The following is a 20,088-nucleotide window of genomic DNA, read 5'->3' on the forward strand; positions in this document are numbered from 1 at the left end:
AGGGCGTGGAGGCTATTGTTTGCGAGCCGGATTTTGTGGCCTGAAGACGGATTTGTTGCAGTTTGTGTTGACGAAGAAAGGAAGACTTAAAGCATTCACAAGTGGCATGATGGAGTTTCCTTCTGTCTGCCATGTATCTTTCTAACTTTATGGCAGAACTCTGTAAAGAAAATAATCCCTTGGTCTCAGACGAACAGGCCGGATTGTTTTCACATCAGACAGATGCAGCTAACTCAACACAAGAGAGCAATAGTGAAAGCATGCACAGAACTAACATGAATACACAAACATTTTGTCTATAGAGTGGATATGAAACATGTCTCCTGTTTTAAGATAGGAGCTTTTCATGAAGTAAAAACTGAGAGAATAAATTCAAAACTGTTTTTTTGTTTAATCAACTTTTGATAAATTTTCTGCGTTCAGTCTTCTTAGGTTCAAAGCTGTCCTTGCAGGTTTTTCCTTGACATTTTCTCATTTGCCTCCTTTAGCTACAGTCATATTTCACAGAGAGATTACAAAGGACCACAATGATCTCCCTGTAAAAAGGTCAAAAGGCATCGGGCCCAGCCACCCTATTTTAAACCTGTTTTGGTTCTAAGTGTAAATGCTTTTGATAAATCTATCCAGCTTTAAAGTCTGAATTTTGAATCTATTGATATGATGCACTGGAGCACGTCTGATGTCCATTTACCTTTAAGCTCATCTGGCCGGGTTTATTAATGCAGAGCCAGTGTTCCAAAATCTAGCATGCTCTTTGCTTTAGCTTGAGTTAGTTGGTGTAAATAAAATAGAGCTGATTACCAGTTTTGCCTTAACTGGTCTAATCTTTGTTGCTTGTTCCAAACTTATCAGTGATTTGGCCTGCAGTGATTGATTGATTACTGGTTGAACAGTAATGTTGACTTTTAAAATGGAAAGTGATGAGGTTGTTTCCATCCAAACAACTGCATTATGCTATCAAAAGGAGAGCTACAGAACATCTCAGAAAGTGGGGATGGTTTGGAGCTGTGTTAGAAGGTGCAAATCTCTCTTGATGGATCCCCAATGTGAGTAACTGTTAGCTTGACTTGTCCGTTTGAATTTCTCTGTGATTTTCCCAACTTTGATCACTATGACTGCTGTGTGGCGCAGGTAGCATGTTGACTGATCAGAGCTACTGCGCACAACGCCTCATTAATCAAAAGATTCATGTTTCCTCAACTTTTATTCTGAAGTTGTGGTTTTCCTAAGATTCCAGCCTCATTTCTGGTTTCTCCTCTAAATTTCGTGATAAAAGACGGTATTGTGAGCAGGTGTAGCATCGTCAGTATTTTTCTTTTGTTTTAAACCCTACCGTCTTTCCCAGTCAGGCTTATTCATCCACACATTTTCTGGTGAAAACATGGCTTATACAAAAATAAACACACTGGCTTTCATAACCCCAGATCAGCCCTTTACAAACAACCTCCCACCGGACAAAGCCTCCAGCAGATTCCAGGAACTCAGCAGGTCTCTCCTTCATTTTATTTCCTACATTTTCTCATCATTTATCTCTTTGCTTTCTCTTGCTCCCATCTCTCCATTCTTTATATAATTTCCAAATTTCCGGCCTCCCACACATTCACCTAAACACCCCGCTTATTTTCAGATACACTAAATACACCCGTTTCAAGGTTGTTATTCACATTTATCTGTCTGACCTCCTCACTCCTCACCTCTGCCAGTACTTTGTTTTTCTTCTTTTCTATGGTTTGGTTTGATATTTGTTTTTATCCTGAAACACACAAATCTATACAGCTGTCTTAGTCCCAACCGAAGATTGATTCATCATATACAGCCTAACTCACCTCAGCTCCAACCAGGACCTCAGAAATTAAACTCAGATTTAGCTTCAATCTGTATAAGGACCTCTGTTCCCAGCAGAGTTGGTGACTAAACCAGGAAAAGCTATAATGAGCTAAGAAAAACAGGAACGCCGACACTTGGATTCTGTTTTACTTCGAAATGAGTGAACGAAGCAGTGGAGATATGAAATCCTGAGGCACAGGAAGTGTTGAGTTATCAGGGAGTGTCTTCCTTCCCGTCTCAGATTGAAGGACTGAAAACAAAAGCTTTGAATCTTCTGCAGGAAGGAGAGACATTGAGCACAAATGAGGCGCCAGTCCTGTGGTACGAATGGTTTGACTCACGAAGCAAGTATTTTAGAGCACAATTAATGTTAGACAGAGCTTTGTTCATATAAAGTTTAAAGTTAAAATGTTCAATAAAGTACAGAATAACTTTTTAACAACAGAAGTTTAACTAACAGTAAGCTAAATTCTTTACTTTCCAAGTATTAAATGGGGAAACAACCTTTAAACCCAGTTTATGATCAGACATGATCAGTATATTTTTGACAGTCTGAGGTTTTTGTGTCCACACCCTCCTAAATATATTTCTCTTGCTCTGAATCAGTTTGAAAACAGATGCATTTGACACGAAAAATTGGAGCTACCCCAGCAACCTACTGTCCAAAATCCAATATGGCTGCTGCAGATATGAAGTGTATAGATGGCTGCAATAATATGGTGTTTATTTCCACTTCTGGTGATTTATGTCTCCTCAAATTGGGCACACAGAGTACACTACATTATCTGTTTGTGATCATGCCCTCTAGATAGAAAAAAATATATAAAGTACCTTTATTTCATTTGGCAATTTGAAAGAAAGCAGTTCTGTTGACACTTGTGACCATTTCATCACACTCTAAAATAAAGTTAGGAAAATGGAAAAAGTTTCTGTAAATATTTGTCTTAATAAAACTGGAGAGAAGTCTCTTTTGTGACTAAGTCCAGGATATGTTGTTGCTCAGCTGAGAATCAAAAAGGTCTCACCCTGGATTAGCCTTTTAAGACATTCATCCTCCCAACAACTTTTCCATTAATTCTAAGAAAATCTTTTTCAGAGGGCTTGTACCATCTTGTCCCTTTGGTACAGGATGTGATGCCATTTCTTAATCTGTATTCTTTGTCAGAATAGCACCCATAGACTTCCCTATGAACACATGGCTTGTTCAATGTCACAGATTGTTGTCGTTCACTGTTTGGAACAAGATTAGATTTGGTTTGAAGTCATTCTGAGGTCTGACTTACAAATTTCTGTTGTAATTGCAAGCTAGTTATTTTTTGCTGGAATCACGGTGCTGAATTAACCAGAGACTCGAACATGTGTCGACCAGCCTGTTTTCTAATCCTACCCGTTTTTTGATAAAAATGTTTGATACAAAAAACTGGATCTGTTTGTTGGTCCCTTTGTAAAGAGGAATTATGTTTGCAGTGTGTTTTTTATTTGTATTTTAGACTTTTTTAAATTGAACTTTTATTTTCAGGAACCATATTGTAAAAGGCGGCTCTTTGTTTATCAGCAGTGTTTGATGCAATGAAAGTTCCATCAAGACCATTTGCTTTTTTAATCTCTTTACTCATTAAAGGTCTTTTTTTGTAGCCATTCCTTGATTTCTGCAGATCCACACACTCCTGGCTTACACAAATTACATCTTCTCTTGTCTTTCCCATTTTGAAGAGTTGCTGAGACAATTGTTCCTCTAAGTCAGACTTCACTGTCAGGACACTGCTCCTCCTGAGTTTAAATATTGTTGGGATTATGATTATTGATTAATTAATATTTATCAAGAATTATAATGAAAAATCATAATTTGAGAAAATTAATTTCTTAACCAAAAATCCTCATTTATGAATCGCAACCAGAGATGTCCTCTGGTGTTGTAATTGTGGCTCAAAACCCTTGATAATTACAATTGTTAAATTCTCAGTAATAATTGATAACTATTATTAGATGTCACTGTTTAATCAACCGTTTCTGCCGAAACGTGGGGAACTTTAACCTTATTTTGACTGACAAATCACTCTTGCACAAAATAAACAGAAATGCCTTCTCTTTATCTACGTGAACATTTATTAAATCAACAGCCCTGATACAACTTGCTCTTCCGATTCAATAATCTTCACCTAATCAAACATGCAAAGTTCTACTAAAAAAGGTAAACTATCTAACTAAACAAAACAAAACAGCATTGAGTGTGTATGAAATCAAACCAGCAGTTATGGCAAAATACAAAAGGACTATGGTTGAGCGAAGCTCGGGGAGGCCACTCCCCAAAGTGTAGCTCAGTGGGACACAGGCAGTCATAAAACTTCCTCCAAGCAAAGTTGTAAACCCCTAGGACAAAGGATAATAAAACTTTTGGCGGCAAGCTAGTAAAGCACGAAGTTGAGGACAAAGAAAATGGTTGATTTTCACCATAAGGTTATTATAGCAGTACAGTTTTACAGCGCACCTGCGTTCAAGTGTCCAGACAGTAAAACACAACTTGCGAGACTCGGCGGCCTCTGAAATTCAACAGCAATCAAGTTTCAAAAAAACAATGCCATGCACATACAATTCAGAACACATTAAACTATAAGTGGCAATTCTAAATCGCACTAAAATCCTACTCTATCCTGCCCAAGCTCTTCCTAATAAAGAAGTAAAAGGAACGAACGGACTTTACTTGTTGAAGTCTTCCTTGGGGCAGAGAGGCAGAGAAAGGAGTGGGGGGGAGAGTTTCCACGCGTCTGTGAGTAACTCAGGTGGGGATCGGTCTGTCTTCATCCTCTCGGCCTCCTTGGCAGAAAGGTGAAAAATATGACAGACCGTCACTAGTCGAATGGAACAAAAACAAACGAGGAAAATTGCGTCTCCCTGAAAACTCTGTGGTTTTTTTTTTTGGTTACGTGTTAAATCCACGCCTTCGATCGGTAAAGTTGAAAACTCCAGACCTTCCTAGTCCCAGAGCCTCTTTTATGAGTTTGTTCTCGTTGGCCAACAGGGTGAATGAATGAAAGTCCACGTGGGATTTTCTTCTCCAGAATGATGCGCTTCAGATGCCGGTAACTGTATCTCGGTCCCAACTAAAAAAGCGCCTCATTAAAGGGCTCACCTTACTATATAGCCCACTGTGACGTCAGAACTGGGACGCCCTGTCCTATCAGCTGCGGAACACGCTGGGATTTGTAGTAGCGGACTATCCTGGGGTACAAAATGGCCAATGGTGCCGGAAGGCCTGGTGGCGTCTAGCAACGTGCAAATGGTCCAAAATTCAGCAAAACGTGGTCCAACAATATCAATAATCTGTTAGAGCCTGAGAGGCTGAGAAATGTGATCCCTCAATGGTTGGAGGGTCTAAAATGTTTGGAAAATAACTCCAATCTGGCACTCCACAGCTGTAGTCCCAGTCCTCCATGTGATATTAAAGGGCTGTGTCAACCACAAAAGCCCCATAATGTTCAGAACCTTTAGCTTCTCGGGATGAATCATGTCTGCCTTGGGCGCCCTATATGAAGGTAATATATTAGTTACCTCAATGACCTTTGCTATGGAGGTACCAAACAATATTGTATGTCCAGGTCACTGGTTCCCCTCCCAAACCATACAAAGACTGGAAATGGTTTTTCCATTCCCTTTCTGAGATTTCAAACATTTTTAGGAGGAGTTTTGCTTTTGGCCTGGCTGTAGAGCAGTGGAGCAGATCTTTACATTCATGAAATTGTTGAAGAGATCATATGAGTTTGCTTTTTCTTTTATTTATTTCGGGGGGTAAGTTCTGTGGGAGTATGGGGTACTGGGTTGTCACTTGAGGGTTATCCTGTTCTTGGATATCCAAAGCAAAGTCTGTGTTCACATTCTTGGGACAAAGTCAAGCATGTTCCCAGTGCCGGCTGGGCTTTGCTGGAATCCCCTTCTCAGTGATTCTGTTTTTGATGCCGAAACCAAGCTCCTCTAACCTGAAACCATGGTTTTCTATTGGAAAAAGGTGGATTGTGCTCTATGGGTTGGGGTCGGTCTCTGCCTCAAATAGAGAACTTCAAGTAGCGTGATGTCTTGTTAATGGCTGAGAGTGGAATGGAGTGGGAGATGGATAGACAGATTGTCAGCTTCTCTGCAGAAATGCGGGCAGTGCTCCAGTCTGTTGTGGTGGAGCAAGAGCTAAGCCTAAAAGTAGATATTTTCTGCAATAAAAGTTGAATTTATTTTAAGGCCCTTCTCTAATTTTCACCCTGGGAGGGGCCAATACTTGTGAGGATGGCTGTCGTTCATCATAATATAACCCTAAAATATGTAAATAAAAGCAAACCACTGACAGAAAGGGTAACTTTCAAAATTAACTATGGATCGTATTTAATCCATCACCGTGATGACTAGACGTTTTTTGAAGGACTGAATTCCACCAGAATCCTTTTAATCTTTTAGTTTCCTCCTGTGCATCACATTTCTTGGACTTGATCTAAACTGGGGTTGCCATCTGGCAGGCAATGATGTGACCAACTGTACCATGAACAGTTTATTTCTCTGGAAATACTCTGCAATCATGAACAGCTGGTAATTTCAGGTCAACAGTATGCAGCTGTTTGGATGGACTGTAATTCAGTTCAGCACCGAGAGCTAACTGAGAAGGGAGAGACAGCTTCCTATCAAGCTGCTCTGATAATGAAACATATTAACATAGAACCTCAGATATGAGTCATCAGATTTTTTTTTTTCCTACGGGAAGACAGGGTAAAGGAGACCCTCTTGTCCAGGCGGGACGTTCTTCTTTGGAAACACAATGGATTCTTGGCAGCAGTGGAAGATTGTGTGCCTGACTACAATGTCGGTCGAGGACGTAGAAAATGTGTACATATTTGGACTTTGATAACAGGATTTCTGCTTTTTGGAGTTGGTGGTTACCTGGCTTATCGAGTGATTCTCAAAACGTGGGCGGCTGTTCAAAACTTTCCAAAGCTGCCTGTGATGTTAGATGGAGTCTGTAGAGCGATCAACACTCAGACTGAAATGTTAAGAGAGCAGAATCGCAAGCTGGACACAATTCTTGAACAGAATCGCAGCCTGGCAGCGGTTGGACTCAGAGGTTGAAGGATATAATCTTGTAGAAGTTTTACGCTCCAGATCTGCGGAAAATACCAGAAATTTGGCTATTTGGATTCGCAATTGAGACATACCAGTAAAACCCTTAAGGTGGTTGGAAATTCACAACTGCCTGAACCACAACATTTATTGTTTTTCTAAATCTGACTCCCCAATGTGGCCTTGGCAACTTCTGCTAACTGGCAATCGACAAAATATCTCCTGGATGTTATATAAACACGACGCTCTTCCCCAGCACTCCCCTACCAGCTGTGTGCTGATAGGACCTCTCTTCTCAAGGACAATGGCGCTTCTATCGGTGTTGACAGTCTAATTCTTGCAAACACACTCAGATTTACATTCGCACCATCAAGATTCCACTGTACCCTTGCCGAATCTTTACTTATGTGTGTGTTGCTTACCCCTGCTGAGGTTTTTTGTACTATTTCAGATTCTATTTTGCTAAGAATAGAGTCTGAAATATGATTTTTTTTTCCCTCCTATCTTACTTTACCTAAATGTGTGATTTCATTACTTTTCATAGATTTTACCAGCGAAAACCAAACATTATTAGTAACTTGGACTTTAGCTGCTCTTACACCAATGACCCAGCTTTCTTAATTAGATTACTTAGTTCAACTTCAGCACCAGTAAAAGCAATATATTATTAGCACCTGAAAATGTGGATTAAAGCTGTTTTGTACCAGTGACTCAGCTTCACTAGTTAGAATTCAGTGGAATGATGAGACTTAGCACAAGATGCTTTCCTCTACATAGAGGACTCAATGATATAATTACCTCTTTAGAAAGATTGGTTTAGAACCAGCTCTTACCAGTAAAACCCAAAGGATTATTAATGTTATCTGTATCATTGTAATATTGACCAGATATTTTTAAATTTCTCAGAAGGATTCATAGATTTTTAGCTTTCTTAGCATTTGATTTGTTTTTCTGTGTTCTTTGTGATTGTATTGTAATTGTATGTACAGCGCTTTGAGTGTCTCGTTACTGAAAAGCGCTATATAAATAAACTTACCTTACCTTATCAGTGTGTTTTCTATGATCTGACCCTCCCTGCTCATTAAAACTGATGTCACCCTGAAAGTTGAAGCAGTAGTGTGTCTTTATCACAGCTGTGTTTACAGCAAGAGCCAGGATTAAAGGTTGTGGTGTGTGAGAGCAAAGTGAGTTTGATGAATTGAGAGCCTATTTTCCTCAATGTCCAACGGCCAAGCTCAATGGCAGGAAATGATAAAGGGAATGGCAGAAAAACGTAGTAGTGTTTTGGTTTGTGCTTTATTGCTTTAGGCGAAACGTGACTCAGCTTTCACTTTAAAACCTTTGTGGTCTAAAACCTTTATTTGAAACCTGAGATTAGTCTAGTCTTTTTATACTATAAGATGATATTAACAATAAATTAGTTGTGTGTTTGAAGCTCTAAAGATACCGGTTTTTGCTCCCTGACCATCTGGAAATCGACATACAAGTTCCTGCAGGTCATTCTTTGTGCATTTCAGATCTTATGACAAAGTGTACAATGTGATATATACAAGTCACGTTTTTGTTAATCTTAGTCGGAAGGCTCTAGCCATTTGGGTGCCCTAAGCTGTGTTGACTCACAATTAATCACAAATTAATTGCAGATTTTTACAAATATTTTCAATTGACCTTAAAGGAATATTTTTTGACTCTCATGGAGGAACATTAACTAAGACAACAGATTTTAAGTGGGATTGAATGAGGAACCAAGTAAAGTACAATGAATAAAATGCAACAATGGGGAGTGTAATACATAACGGAAACTCATCCTATAAAGTGCTGTTAGACCTACTGTTTGTGCTGTTTTCGCATGTATTTGTTTGATTCAAACCCCTAAATACATCACGTTCTGACTTTAAACAGGAAACTAGGACAGATGTAAGAGGCTGAACATGGGATCATTTCTCATATCTCTTGGTTTTGCATTTATAATGTTCATGTTTTTATTTGTTCAAATAAGTTTAGTGTTGCTTCAGAAGTGAATAATTGCATGTGAAATGATGCTTTGATAAGTTTTTGTCTACAACAGTAAAAAAAATCTCCAAAGGTTTCTTCTGTTTCTCTCAGCTGCTACCGAGGGGCGCCCAGAGCTGCTGGCAGGTGGACAGGAGGCGGGACTGAGTGGAGTTGTCTCCCCAACTTTTTTAAGAAACGGGAGAAACAGCTGAAACAAAAAACTAAATAACGTTCAATCTATAGCGTATATGAGGTCCACAAAGTTCATAAGCACGTGCATTAATAGCACATAAAAAAAAAAAAAATAACGCCGACTCTTGATGATTTTCAAGGCCATGGTAGGTGGAGTGAGATACATCTTTTTCTTTAGCAAATATTTTTGTTTTGTATTGGTTATATCTAATAACATACATTACACATTTTTATTGTAAATATGTTGTACTGCCCTATGTTCACCGCGTGATGCGCAGGTTCTGGCTAGGTTTTCAATCTATCCCAGGAAACACACAAAACAGGCCTCAGTTGCATACCTGACTTTCTCAACTGTGCTGAATGCTGGTTGGCCACTATCAAACCATAGCAAACCCTGCTCGTCATAAACGTGCATGCTTTTTGTGAGTGCTTGGTCTTATTCAGCCCGAGCAGACTACAAACAAATAATGATGATCATGAGTATTGGGAGTAATTACTGCACTGTTACAGCTGTATGTTGAGCAGCAACAAGCAATCTGCAGCCAAGACAGCCCCAGGTCTTTGTCGAGTCACCAGCATTACTCTTCAACCTTAACATAAAAAGGAGATTTGATAATGCATGGCGATGTTTATCTGTAACACTGTTATAAATCTTTTTTTTTTTTTTTTTTTTACCTTTTTAGAGATTAAATCATATATATTTCTGCTTTTGAAAACTCGAATGAAAGATCAAAGAATGATTTCTTAAAACGATCAACTAAAATCAAACCACCATGTGAGGAAGATGATCCTCTCGCTTAATCTCATGCCAGACCTTCTCCCTGCTGTCTGCAGATGCAGACCATTCAGATCAGAACCAGACATACTCCTGCCTGTTTGATTCAGGATTATTTACAACTTGCTGAAGGCGAACCGCTTTGACTTGAATAACACGATTTCTTTCTTCTGTTGTTTTCCACTGTCATTTCTTGAATGGATAACTAAGTCCAAAATGTTTTTTTTTTTTCATTGGCCAAAATATATAAAGTTGTTGCTAATTTCATTTAGAAGAAGTTCCCCTCGCAGAAAATTTGTTTCCAAAGTTTTTTAAGCAACCGTTTGTGAATGTGATGAGTGTCTATGAGAGCGTGTTTATGTGTGTTTGCACTGGACATCTGCTATGTCAGTAAACTGGAGGTTTTCTTTGTGGGTGTGTCGACTGCTGCAAGTGTGAAGTAGAGTCCAGAGTTTACTTCACATTCTGCCGTTGCCCACTGGACCTTAATTCAATTCAATTCAAAAATACTTTATTAATCCCAAAGGGAAATTAAATGTTGTTATAGCTCATATTATGAAGGTTTCCTCAAAGAGCCGTTGTAGATGCTGATGGCTGTGGGCAGGAAGGATCTCCTGTAGCGCTCCGTCTTACAGCAGATCTCAAGAAGCCTCTGACTGAAGACACTCTGTTGTTGTAGGACAGTCTCATGAAGAGGATGCTCAGGGTTCTCCATAATGTTCTTCATTTTATGAAGAATCCGTCTTTCCACAATGATCTCCAGAGGATCCAGAGGAGTCCCTTGAGAGTCAGCTCCACTGACTGCTTATACACGGACAGACTTTCATTGTTTTTACTGATATTACAACACACAGAGCATTTTGGTGGGAGACAACAGTGTCTATAAACTTCTGATACTAAACTCTGAAATTAAAGTTTAGTAAACATAGCCGTCTATACATCTATGTTCTTAGAGCAAACCCACACTGCTGACAATAAGGATTGAATCCAAGGTTTTTGCTTGCCCCACAAACCTAACACAACTAGATACAATTTGTCTGAGTGTGACTTCAGTGTGGAAATCATTAAAGCATTTAAATGCAGATTCATACAAATACAAATTGAAATCCATACTTTTAGGTGACACTGAATCATCTGGATGTCAGTACTAGGGTGACCCAAACACCCATGTACTGTACATGTGAGACAAAAAACATGTCAAGGAAAGGTTACATGATAAAAAAAAAGAGTATTCAGCAAGCAGCAAAGAAAATATTCAGCATTTTAAAATTGCTTCTGTTTTGTGCATGAAAAAGTCTGAAGTAAAGACTTATCATTTATTTCATCACCTACAGTATAGACATATCATTCTACTTTTTGAAACTTTTGAAATTACTTGCACACCTGATGTCAGAAAGCAAAGTCCTCTGTTGAGAGCATATTAAACAATACAATCTCTGATATACAGTATGATGGAGCTTGATTATTAAGAGTTTCTTATGTAAGGAGGCGAATTCTAAATAATATTCAGGATTTAACATTGAGCCAATGAAGAGAAGCTAAATCTGGAGAGAAATGCATTGACTACTTTTTTCTGCTCTACTCTTGGGCAGGATATTTTTAATTATGGCATTATTGCAGAGGTGAAAGACACATAGAAACTTGTTTATTATGAGATTTAAAGGATTTGTCCAGATTAAAGATGACAGCAAGAACACCATCTAGAGGTAGTGACTGACTAAGCGGCTTGTTTTTCAGAGGCTCTGGTGCAAACATTACATCCTCTGTCTTATGTTTATCCTTGCATCCTTGCGGGGATATGCCTGTCTCCAGCAGTCCAGCAAAAAAAATAAAAATAAAAAATCTACTCTTATGAAACTGAAACGTTCTCTAACATTTGCCCAATTTTTTAAAACTGAATTATAAAAATGTTTTGTCAATGTATTTGTTACCCTAGAAAACATTTTTCAATTTCTTTTTAATGTAAAATCAGATGATCTTTCTCTCTAATCAGTATGTGATCACAATCCAATAACACCGTTAATGATATATGTTTCACATGATTGTCAAAGAAACGATCACATCTTATTAATGAAAAATAATCTTTATTCTTTAATACTCTAAATATTAATTTTTGCATGGCGACATGGAAGGATCTCACCGCATTTCGACACAACCTAGAAACAGATTCCCTATGGTCACGTTTAATAGAAATAATTTAAATTAAAACATACCAAAGATACTTTGAATTAACATTGCTTTGTATTTTTTTTCTAAATTTAAACAAATAAACTAGCTAACCTTGTTTTATTTTGCAGCAGTTTACATATTATTTTAAATGGTAAAAGAAGACTTTTTTTTCTTTTCCCTCCCACTGACGCTGCATTACTAGGTCAACTTGACCAGAATAATTGATCTTTTTAAAATAAATAATTCCATCAACGGCTTCATATTTTTGTGAGTATAAACAGTGTTCCTGCAGTTAAAGATGTCTGCAGACATTTTTCTCTTCCTGCAGCCCACGGTTGAGATGTTGGTGTATCCGTTTCTGGTCTCCTGCTCACACAGTGACCATTGATGCAGCTCTCCAGCAGCAGATTTCTGTGTGTTTGGCACGGTAATGAACAACGTGCCAAAGTGTGATTAATGGTTTAGCATATTTGTGTTCATGCAACACTATCCCTTCTCTCTCCTCCTCCTCCTCCTCTTCCTCCTTCAGTTGACATACGGGAGATCCGGGAGCTGCGGTTGGGAAAAGGCTCGCGTGACTTTGAGCGATACCCGGAGGAGGCTCGTAAACTGGACCCGGCACACTGCTTCATTGTGCTGTATGGCCTTGAGTTTCGCCTGCGGACACTCAGTGTAGCAGGTCAGTGCGAATTTTTAATAGGTTAAAGGTCATAACCTTCTTTTTATTTAGTATTTTTCTAGATTTCTTTGCTTGACTTACCACATGTTAAACATCAAGTATGCATTGGGGTATATATGTTGTTTTCCAGGTCTAAAGATCAACAGTGTCTGAAATCTAGTGAGGATTTATCAGCAATGACCTTCCATTGATGACTTTACTGGCTTTAAGTCAAGTCAAGTTAATTTATACAGCACTTTTCAGCAACAAGGCACTCAAAGCGCTGTACATGAGGAAAAACATAACAATGATACAGAAAATCAAACAGAAAAACAAATCAAATGACACTAATAATCCTTGAGAGTTTACTGGTAAGAGCTGGTTCTAATCCAATCTTTCTAATAGAGGTAATTAGCTCATTAAGTCCTCTGTGGTAAGGAATTCATCCGGTGCTAGAAGAAAAATGATTATATTAATCCTTGAGGTCGCTGGTATGAGGCATTTGTGGTCCCATCATTCAAATAAGCTGGGTCACTGGTATAAAACAGTTTTAGTCCAAACTTTTTAAATACTAATAATGTGTGGCTGTCACTGGTATGATATAGTTGTAATACTATCCTTTTAAGAAATCAAAAATTATCTGGTTGTTGGTGTAAAAACAGCTTTAGTCCAAATTTTCAAATACTAATAGTATTTGGCTTTCGCTGGTAATCCTTTCTGAGAAATCTAAAAATCTATGAAAAGTAATGAAATCACACATTTAGGTAGATGAGAAAAGAGACCACATTAGGTAAGAAGAGGGGAAAAAATAATAATATTTCACACTTTATCCTTAGCAGGATACAGTTTGAGATTGCAAAAAACCCTCAGCACAAAGAAGCAACACATTTGTTTTTGATGATACGATGGAACGTTCATCAACCGGCCACACAGTTCTGAGCAGGTCCACAGATGTCCTCAGGGAAGGGAGGGGGCAGAGGGAGCAGAGCGGGCTTCAGATATTTTTTTCTACAAAATCTTATTGAAAAATGTGGAATAATAAAGGTTTGGGGGTGTAATACACACCACTAAACTAACTGAATAACGAGAACTGAGATTTGTTCAAGATTTCCTGTGAGGTGCCACATGGCTTTATACTAGGGCCAAACTAGTTTATTTTGTACATCAGTGATTTTTCTCATGTGTAAGAGTTGTTTCAACCCGTTTTGTTTGTTAATGATACTAATGTTTGTATATTTTTCTCTGTGTGATGGTAGCCTACAGCGAGGAGGAGGTCAACATGTGGATCATGGGTCTGAACTGGCTAATGATCGATACCCAGAAAGCGCCAGCACCACAGCAGATAGACAGGTATTTAAACAACTCCATTCTGAAAAATGCCATAGCAATTTTTGTGAAACTTGATGAAACTTTGCAATGTCACTTTGGCTTTGGACGTCTTTTTACTTTAAGATCAGTGGTTACTTACAATAATGTTCGACTCTCTTTACCTAAGGAATAATGATCTTTGTGAAAGTACTGAAAAATTAATGACATTTTTTACACCACCTAACCTTTCAATCAGATTCAGGTTTATAACACAGTACTATCATGAACAGATAACAGGTTTAAGACTGGACTGAGATAGCAGAAAAAGATAGCAGGAAACATTTCTTATTGCAGTTTCATTTTAGCCATTGTGATTCGGTATGAGATCCCCGAGTTCCTTATATGAAAGTTAAAGTGAGGGAAACAACATTAAATTCAGACTGCACTGTTCAATGGTTAGGATTAACTGGAATGTATGTACCTGACTTGAAATCTATATGATTCGATTGAACTGACTTAGCCCATTTTGAAGTTACCCACCTTTCACACAATGCAACAGGAAACAACACTCTTCAATTATTTTTACCTCTGCCTTCCTCCCTCCTGTTGGATGGAGTAAGGGGGAGTCAGGTTTAGCCTAAACCGGCTCAGTTATGGTTGAGATCCAAACACACCCTCCATTTCTGCTACCTGTGCGACCCCTTCGCTTTTCCAATGGTTATAATCAGTCAGACAGAAACGGGTACCCTCAATCCGTGTGGTCTTTTGTATAACAATGGCCACCAGTGGGGTCTACAAACAAACTTTGTCAGTTTATTATTTTACTTAGTACCCCTACACATAGCCCATTCTAAAATGGCCAAACTCTAACACTCAGTAGTTTATTCTAACCTCCCCAACAACCCTACACCATTCCAGACCCTTTGTGAAGTGCCTTGAAACGACATGTGTTGTGAAATGGCGCTATATAAATAAAGCTGAATTGAATTGAATTGAATTGAAATTGAATTAAATGACGGTTATAACCAGGACTGCACGATGTTAGAAAAACTTGCAATATGAGATATTGGTAAATGTTTCGATGATACGAAACGCAATAAACACAAAATTAAAAAGTGTTAATGTGTTTCTGCTTTGGGTTCATAGCAAACATCGACTCCAGATAATATCTAGTCTGTCCAGCTACTGGAAAAAATAAAATTCATAATTTACATCTCAACAGCTGATTCTGGTATGAGTCCATTGTTTTGTTCCTAACAACTTGACCACCTTAACACCTCTTTACATTCTAAAATGTTTTATGCTGCAATGAACAAGTGTCATCAAATATATTTAGGGCCTGAATGCATGATAAATTAGCGATACATTGTGCAGCCCTATTCTTGAGGTCAGTTCTTGTTATCAACAGAAATTGAGTATGACACCTGTGGCAAAGATGAGTTTAGATAGAAAAATGTGTCTATTTAAACTCACTCCTTCAAAGACATATTTTTTGTGAGTATGAACAGGGTTCCTGCAGTTAAACGTGTCTGCAGACATTTGTGTATCTATTTCTAGCCTGGATGTTCAAAAAGCCTTAAATAAATTAATCTTTTATTGCAGTAGAATATTATCAAACAGAAAAATAAAAAATTCAACCTTTAATCAGGGGATGTTTATTCAGTGGGACAGTAGGGAACTTCTTATTTGTAATCCGTGACTTTCTGCTTCCGTGGGGTATAAATATGACATAACCCAGAGGCCCATTTCTCTTAGGCTCTCTGCAAAAGACTCTGTAAAAGACAAGAGAACATGCTATTCAAGTAGGTAAGATGTGTTTTGATCCTCATGGATATCCTTATGGATCAAGATTTGATCCTCCAAGAAATCCCACACAGTGAAGAGGATGGTAAAAAATCTCCAAACCGGGATCACAGTTTGTAATTTTACCGTCTTTGCCAAAACCTTTCATGGTGAAATAAAATCTCTGGTTGTGAGCTTGGTTTGGTGGTCTGTGAAGGATGCAGTGACCATCATGGTTGCATTTCCACAATCAAAGACTGCCTAAGACAAATATCAAGTAATGTCTGATATTTTCTGGGAACTTTGTTTAGTTTGACTGCTGCTTCGTGTGACGTTTGATTCTTGTTCTCTTTTCTCAGCCATGAACTCTTTTGTGCTATCCCCTCCTCTCCCTTTTCTCCCCTGCTCTCTCTTTTCTCAGCATCCGACTCTTAGAATAACCCCCCATAACTTGCTGTATATATATTGATTGACTGATATGTCTGTCTGATCTGTTTGATGTGATTGTGTTGCATCAAAAAAAGTCGTGCAGTCTGGCTTCTTCCATTGTTCCCTGAGAGAGGAGATATTTTAATATCTCGCTAACACAGTGTGACACGATGCAGTTCTTTAAAATTACACCTAATTACAACTGCAGCTAAGAGTGGGATCGGGGTGGGGGGGTTGGGGGTCACGGGGTCTCCATAGCATCCATTAAACACTATCAGTATGTCAAGCAGTTGTTTGGGAGGCATTTTGCAAATAAAAAAAACAACCTTTTCTATCCTACCTTTACAAAGACTGTTGTGGAGTTTGGACTAGAACCATTAATAGGCCAATGAGAATAAGGCTACATACACACTACTGAACCAAGTGGCCCAAATGCAACTTTTCTGCTCATATACATTTTTTTTAAGACTGCTAATTAGAATATTAGAATAAATGCTATTTTTTAAAACGACCCTGGATAAAATCTTCAACTACGCGCTAAGACCTGCAGTTTGAACATAGTCTTTAATTGAGCTTTTCAGCAACAAATACTTCAGGTGGGTCCGGGTTTAAACAGAAAATAAACATGGGGAATTGCTCCTCATGCCCACTGTTAAGTATGGTAGAACATCTGTGACGCTGTGGGTCTGTTACTCTTCCAAATATACGTATAATTGATATCTGGTGGACACTGCTAGAAAATTGAAAATGGGTCATCATCAGGGGCTGCACAGCGGCCTGCAGTCTCTCTGCATGGAGTTTGCATGTTCTCCCCATGCATACGTGGGTTCTCTCCAGGTACTCTGATTTCCTCCCACAGCCCAAAAACAGTTAAAACTGTTACTTTGTCTCTCTAAATTGCCCTTAGGTGTGCATGGTTGTTTGTCTTGTGTGTCTCTGTGTTGCCCTGTGATGAACTGACAACCTGTCCAGGGTGTACCCCAACCCTCGCCTGCAGACCGCTGGAGATAGGCACTAGAGGGTGACACGGGAGTGGATTTTCTCTCCTGTCCCATCCCGCTCCCACAGAAAAATGTCTTGTCCCATCCCAATCCCAGGCCAGCATAACAAAACAAATCCTGTCCCGTCCCACTCCTGGTAAATTGACTCCCACTCCCATCCTGCTCCCATTCAGAACGACTCCCACTCCTGTGCCACTCCCATTTTTGTTTTCTTCATTTAGTCTTTTGGCAATTTCTTTCTTTGAAGGACCAGTTAGGTCCCTGTTTTTAGCTGTAGTAAAGGCCAGTTAAAGTAAAAAGAATAATAATGAAGAAATAATAAAATATCAAACAAGGAAACAGACCCTGCCTATCTTAGTTGAATAAACAAAATGTACATAGTTGTATTTTACTTATTTATTAAGTGATCGTTTCCTTTGAACAATGACAATACTTTTATGTTTCAAGTTGCTGAAATTAAAGAAAAATGCACCTAGTAAGAGAACTGTACTTGTTGAACAAAAGGATAAAAAGGCATTACCTTCATAATTTAGAAACTGTACCTCAATGGTTCACAGCCCTGGTCCTCAGGGACCCCTTCCCTGCAAGTTTTAGATGTGTGTCTGCTCCAGAACACCTGATTTAAATTCTGACTTGACCTCCTATACAGGCATCAAGAATGGAGGGTCAAACTGGACAAATTTAATACAATAAAATCATCATTAAATAAATAAATGTTGTGAATGTCCAATAAGTGAAGTAAATGTAACAGGAAAGAAATGTAACATTAAATGTGCCATTAAATTAAAGGTACCATTTATTTATTTAATACATCATTAGAAACAATAAATGTATCATTATATCATGAAATGAACTATTATGCAATTAAATGTGCCACTGAATAATTAAGTATAATTTTAAAGACGACATGACGTAATTAGTGGTACACTTAATATTTAATGATGTATTAAATAAATTGTACATTTAATGGTACATTCATTTTTTTTCTATTTCACAACATATTTATTTAATAACTTCCCTTGATGAAGCCTTTCAACGAGGTCCGCGAGGGGACATGGGGGGAATTTTTTCTCTTTTGTGTCCCCACGCAATAGTCTTTGCGTTATTTCCCAATACTTTGTGGGATAGTTTCCAAACCAGATAACTGCAAAAATGAAACAAACACTACACCCGTTTTGAGATTTATTGAGTTTTATTTTGAAATCAGCCTTAAATAAAATGATCTTCAAATCAGACTAAAAGAGTTTTTATCCACAAGCTGTCAAACTACTGAACAATAATACTGCACGAAACCACATCTGTGACACTTTGTTTGCTTATTACTGCTGCATGATGTGTACTTTTTTTTGTACGGCATTAGTGTTTTTGTTCTTATCGTGATTTGAACGGTTCTTCTTATCCTAAACATTTAATTGCATTGTTTACTGCATGTTAACCAGCATATGACAAATAAATCATATCAATGACATATCAGTGCTGTTTGTTTTATGAGCAGTTTGTCATCTGTGCTGTTGCTCCAAAATGCCGAACGCAAAAGTATTGCGTGGGGATGCAAAAGAAATAAATTTCCCATGTCCCCTCACGGATTTCCGTACCTTACCTCTTAAATCTTTAGTGCACATGCAGTAGTTTTGTTGGTCAGATGAGACTTGACACATGATGGTACTTTTGGTTTGATGAATGAAGAGATGCAGGGTTGATTTAATCCAGAATCTGTCTTACAAGTGTTCCTTAATCACTGGTGAACTTGATTACGACTAAACACGTTTTACAAGCAGCAGACTGCGTGTTAACAGCAACTCTCCTGAAGTTCGGTAATATTTGCAACTTTCCTGTCAGCTTTATGAGTTTAATAGATAAGTCCTTACTTCTGACTTTACGTTACAAATCCAATTTTACCACGTCCAGTTCTCCACCTGCGTTTGCTCCCTCCATTCTGAACGCAGGTGGAAAACACCGAGCAGAAGCACTGTTGGCTTGTGGGTCGTGTAGTTCGTTTGACTCGCATGATAGTATAGGCTTCTTGGAAAAAAACTACACAATGGCGGCGTCGATCCAAGTTTTTTTTTTCTTAAAGTTTATAACAAAGTCTCAGTTTTACATTTCCAAAGATAATTGATCCTAGTTTATTTTCCCTCCTATTAGTTAGCTCCCGCTCCCGTCTGCTCCCGTTCATTTTTTATCCTGTACCGTCCCAATCACGTGATCTTTACTGATGCTGTCTCCCGTCCCGCGGGATTCCCGTGGGACTCCCGAAAAAATGTCAGCCTCTAATAGGCACCCCTGGATGGATGGATGGATGGATCATCATTGGAGCTTTCAGTGGTTCATGATCCAAAATATGTGACCGAATTAACACAGAAATTGGCCTCCAAACACAAAAAGGAAGCTTCCTCCATGGCCATCTCAGTCTCCAAAATTAAACTCATAGGAAACCTGTGTGGTGAGCTCAAGTGACAAGAGTATAAGAGGCGACCCAGGACACTGGATGGTAAGAGAGATTTTGCTAAGAGGAATGGTGAAATATCACTCCCTGCTCCAGCATTGTGAAAAGTTATGGCAAGAGTGCTGAGCTGTTGGCAAAGTATTGACCGCAGTGATGCCAATAATTGTGATACATATGATCTCCTATAAAAAGAACATCCTTTAAGTAAGTTCTTCCCTAATAATGACTGTACTTAATCAATTTTAAGGCGTCTTTGCCAGAGGCACCAATAAATATAGAGGTGTTGGTAATAATGAGCTAGCCAGGAGCCAAAAGACTGGGACGTTTTACAGTACAATAAAATAATATGTTTCTATAGTCATTAAAGCACTTATCTGTGCTTGCCACCCTGGATGCCATTAAGTAACGTCTG

At 38.5% G+C, this 20,088-nt stretch overlaps 1 protein-coding gene across 4 annotated transcripts in view; it reads left to right on the plus strand.

The window, feature by feature from the left end:
• LOC124873539 (1-phosphatidylinositol 4,5-bisphosphate phosphodiesterase gamma-1-like) overlaps positions 1-20,088 on the plus strand; it is a 48,928-nt gene that overhangs the window by 2,757 nt on the left and 26,083 nt on the right. For 3 of the 4 annotated variants that reach the window (XR_007039565.1, XM_047374249.1, XM_047374251.1), the window contains exons 2-3: positions 12,582-12,731; positions 13,967-14,060. Coding sequence is in view for 3 of the 4 variants with exons in the window: in XM_047374249.1 (XP_047230205.1) it covers positions 12,582-12,731; positions 13,967-14,060 (244 nt within the window). In the remaining variant the exon portion in view is untranslated. Of the gene's footprint in view, positions 1-12,380; positions 12,480-12,581; positions 12,732-13,966; positions 14,061-20,088 lie in introns of all 4 variants that reach the window. The other variant, XM_047374250.1, reaches the window with a different exon arrangement.

Source organism: Girardinichthys multiradiatus, chromosome 9 (assembly GCF_021462225.1).
Source record: "Girardinichthys multiradiatus isolate DD_20200921_A chromosome 9, DD_fGirMul_XY1, whole genome shotgun sequence".
Classification (NCBI taxonomy): domain Eukaryota; kingdom Metazoa; phylum Chordata; class Actinopteri; order Cyprinodontiformes; family Goodeidae; genus Girardinichthys; species Girardinichthys multiradiatus.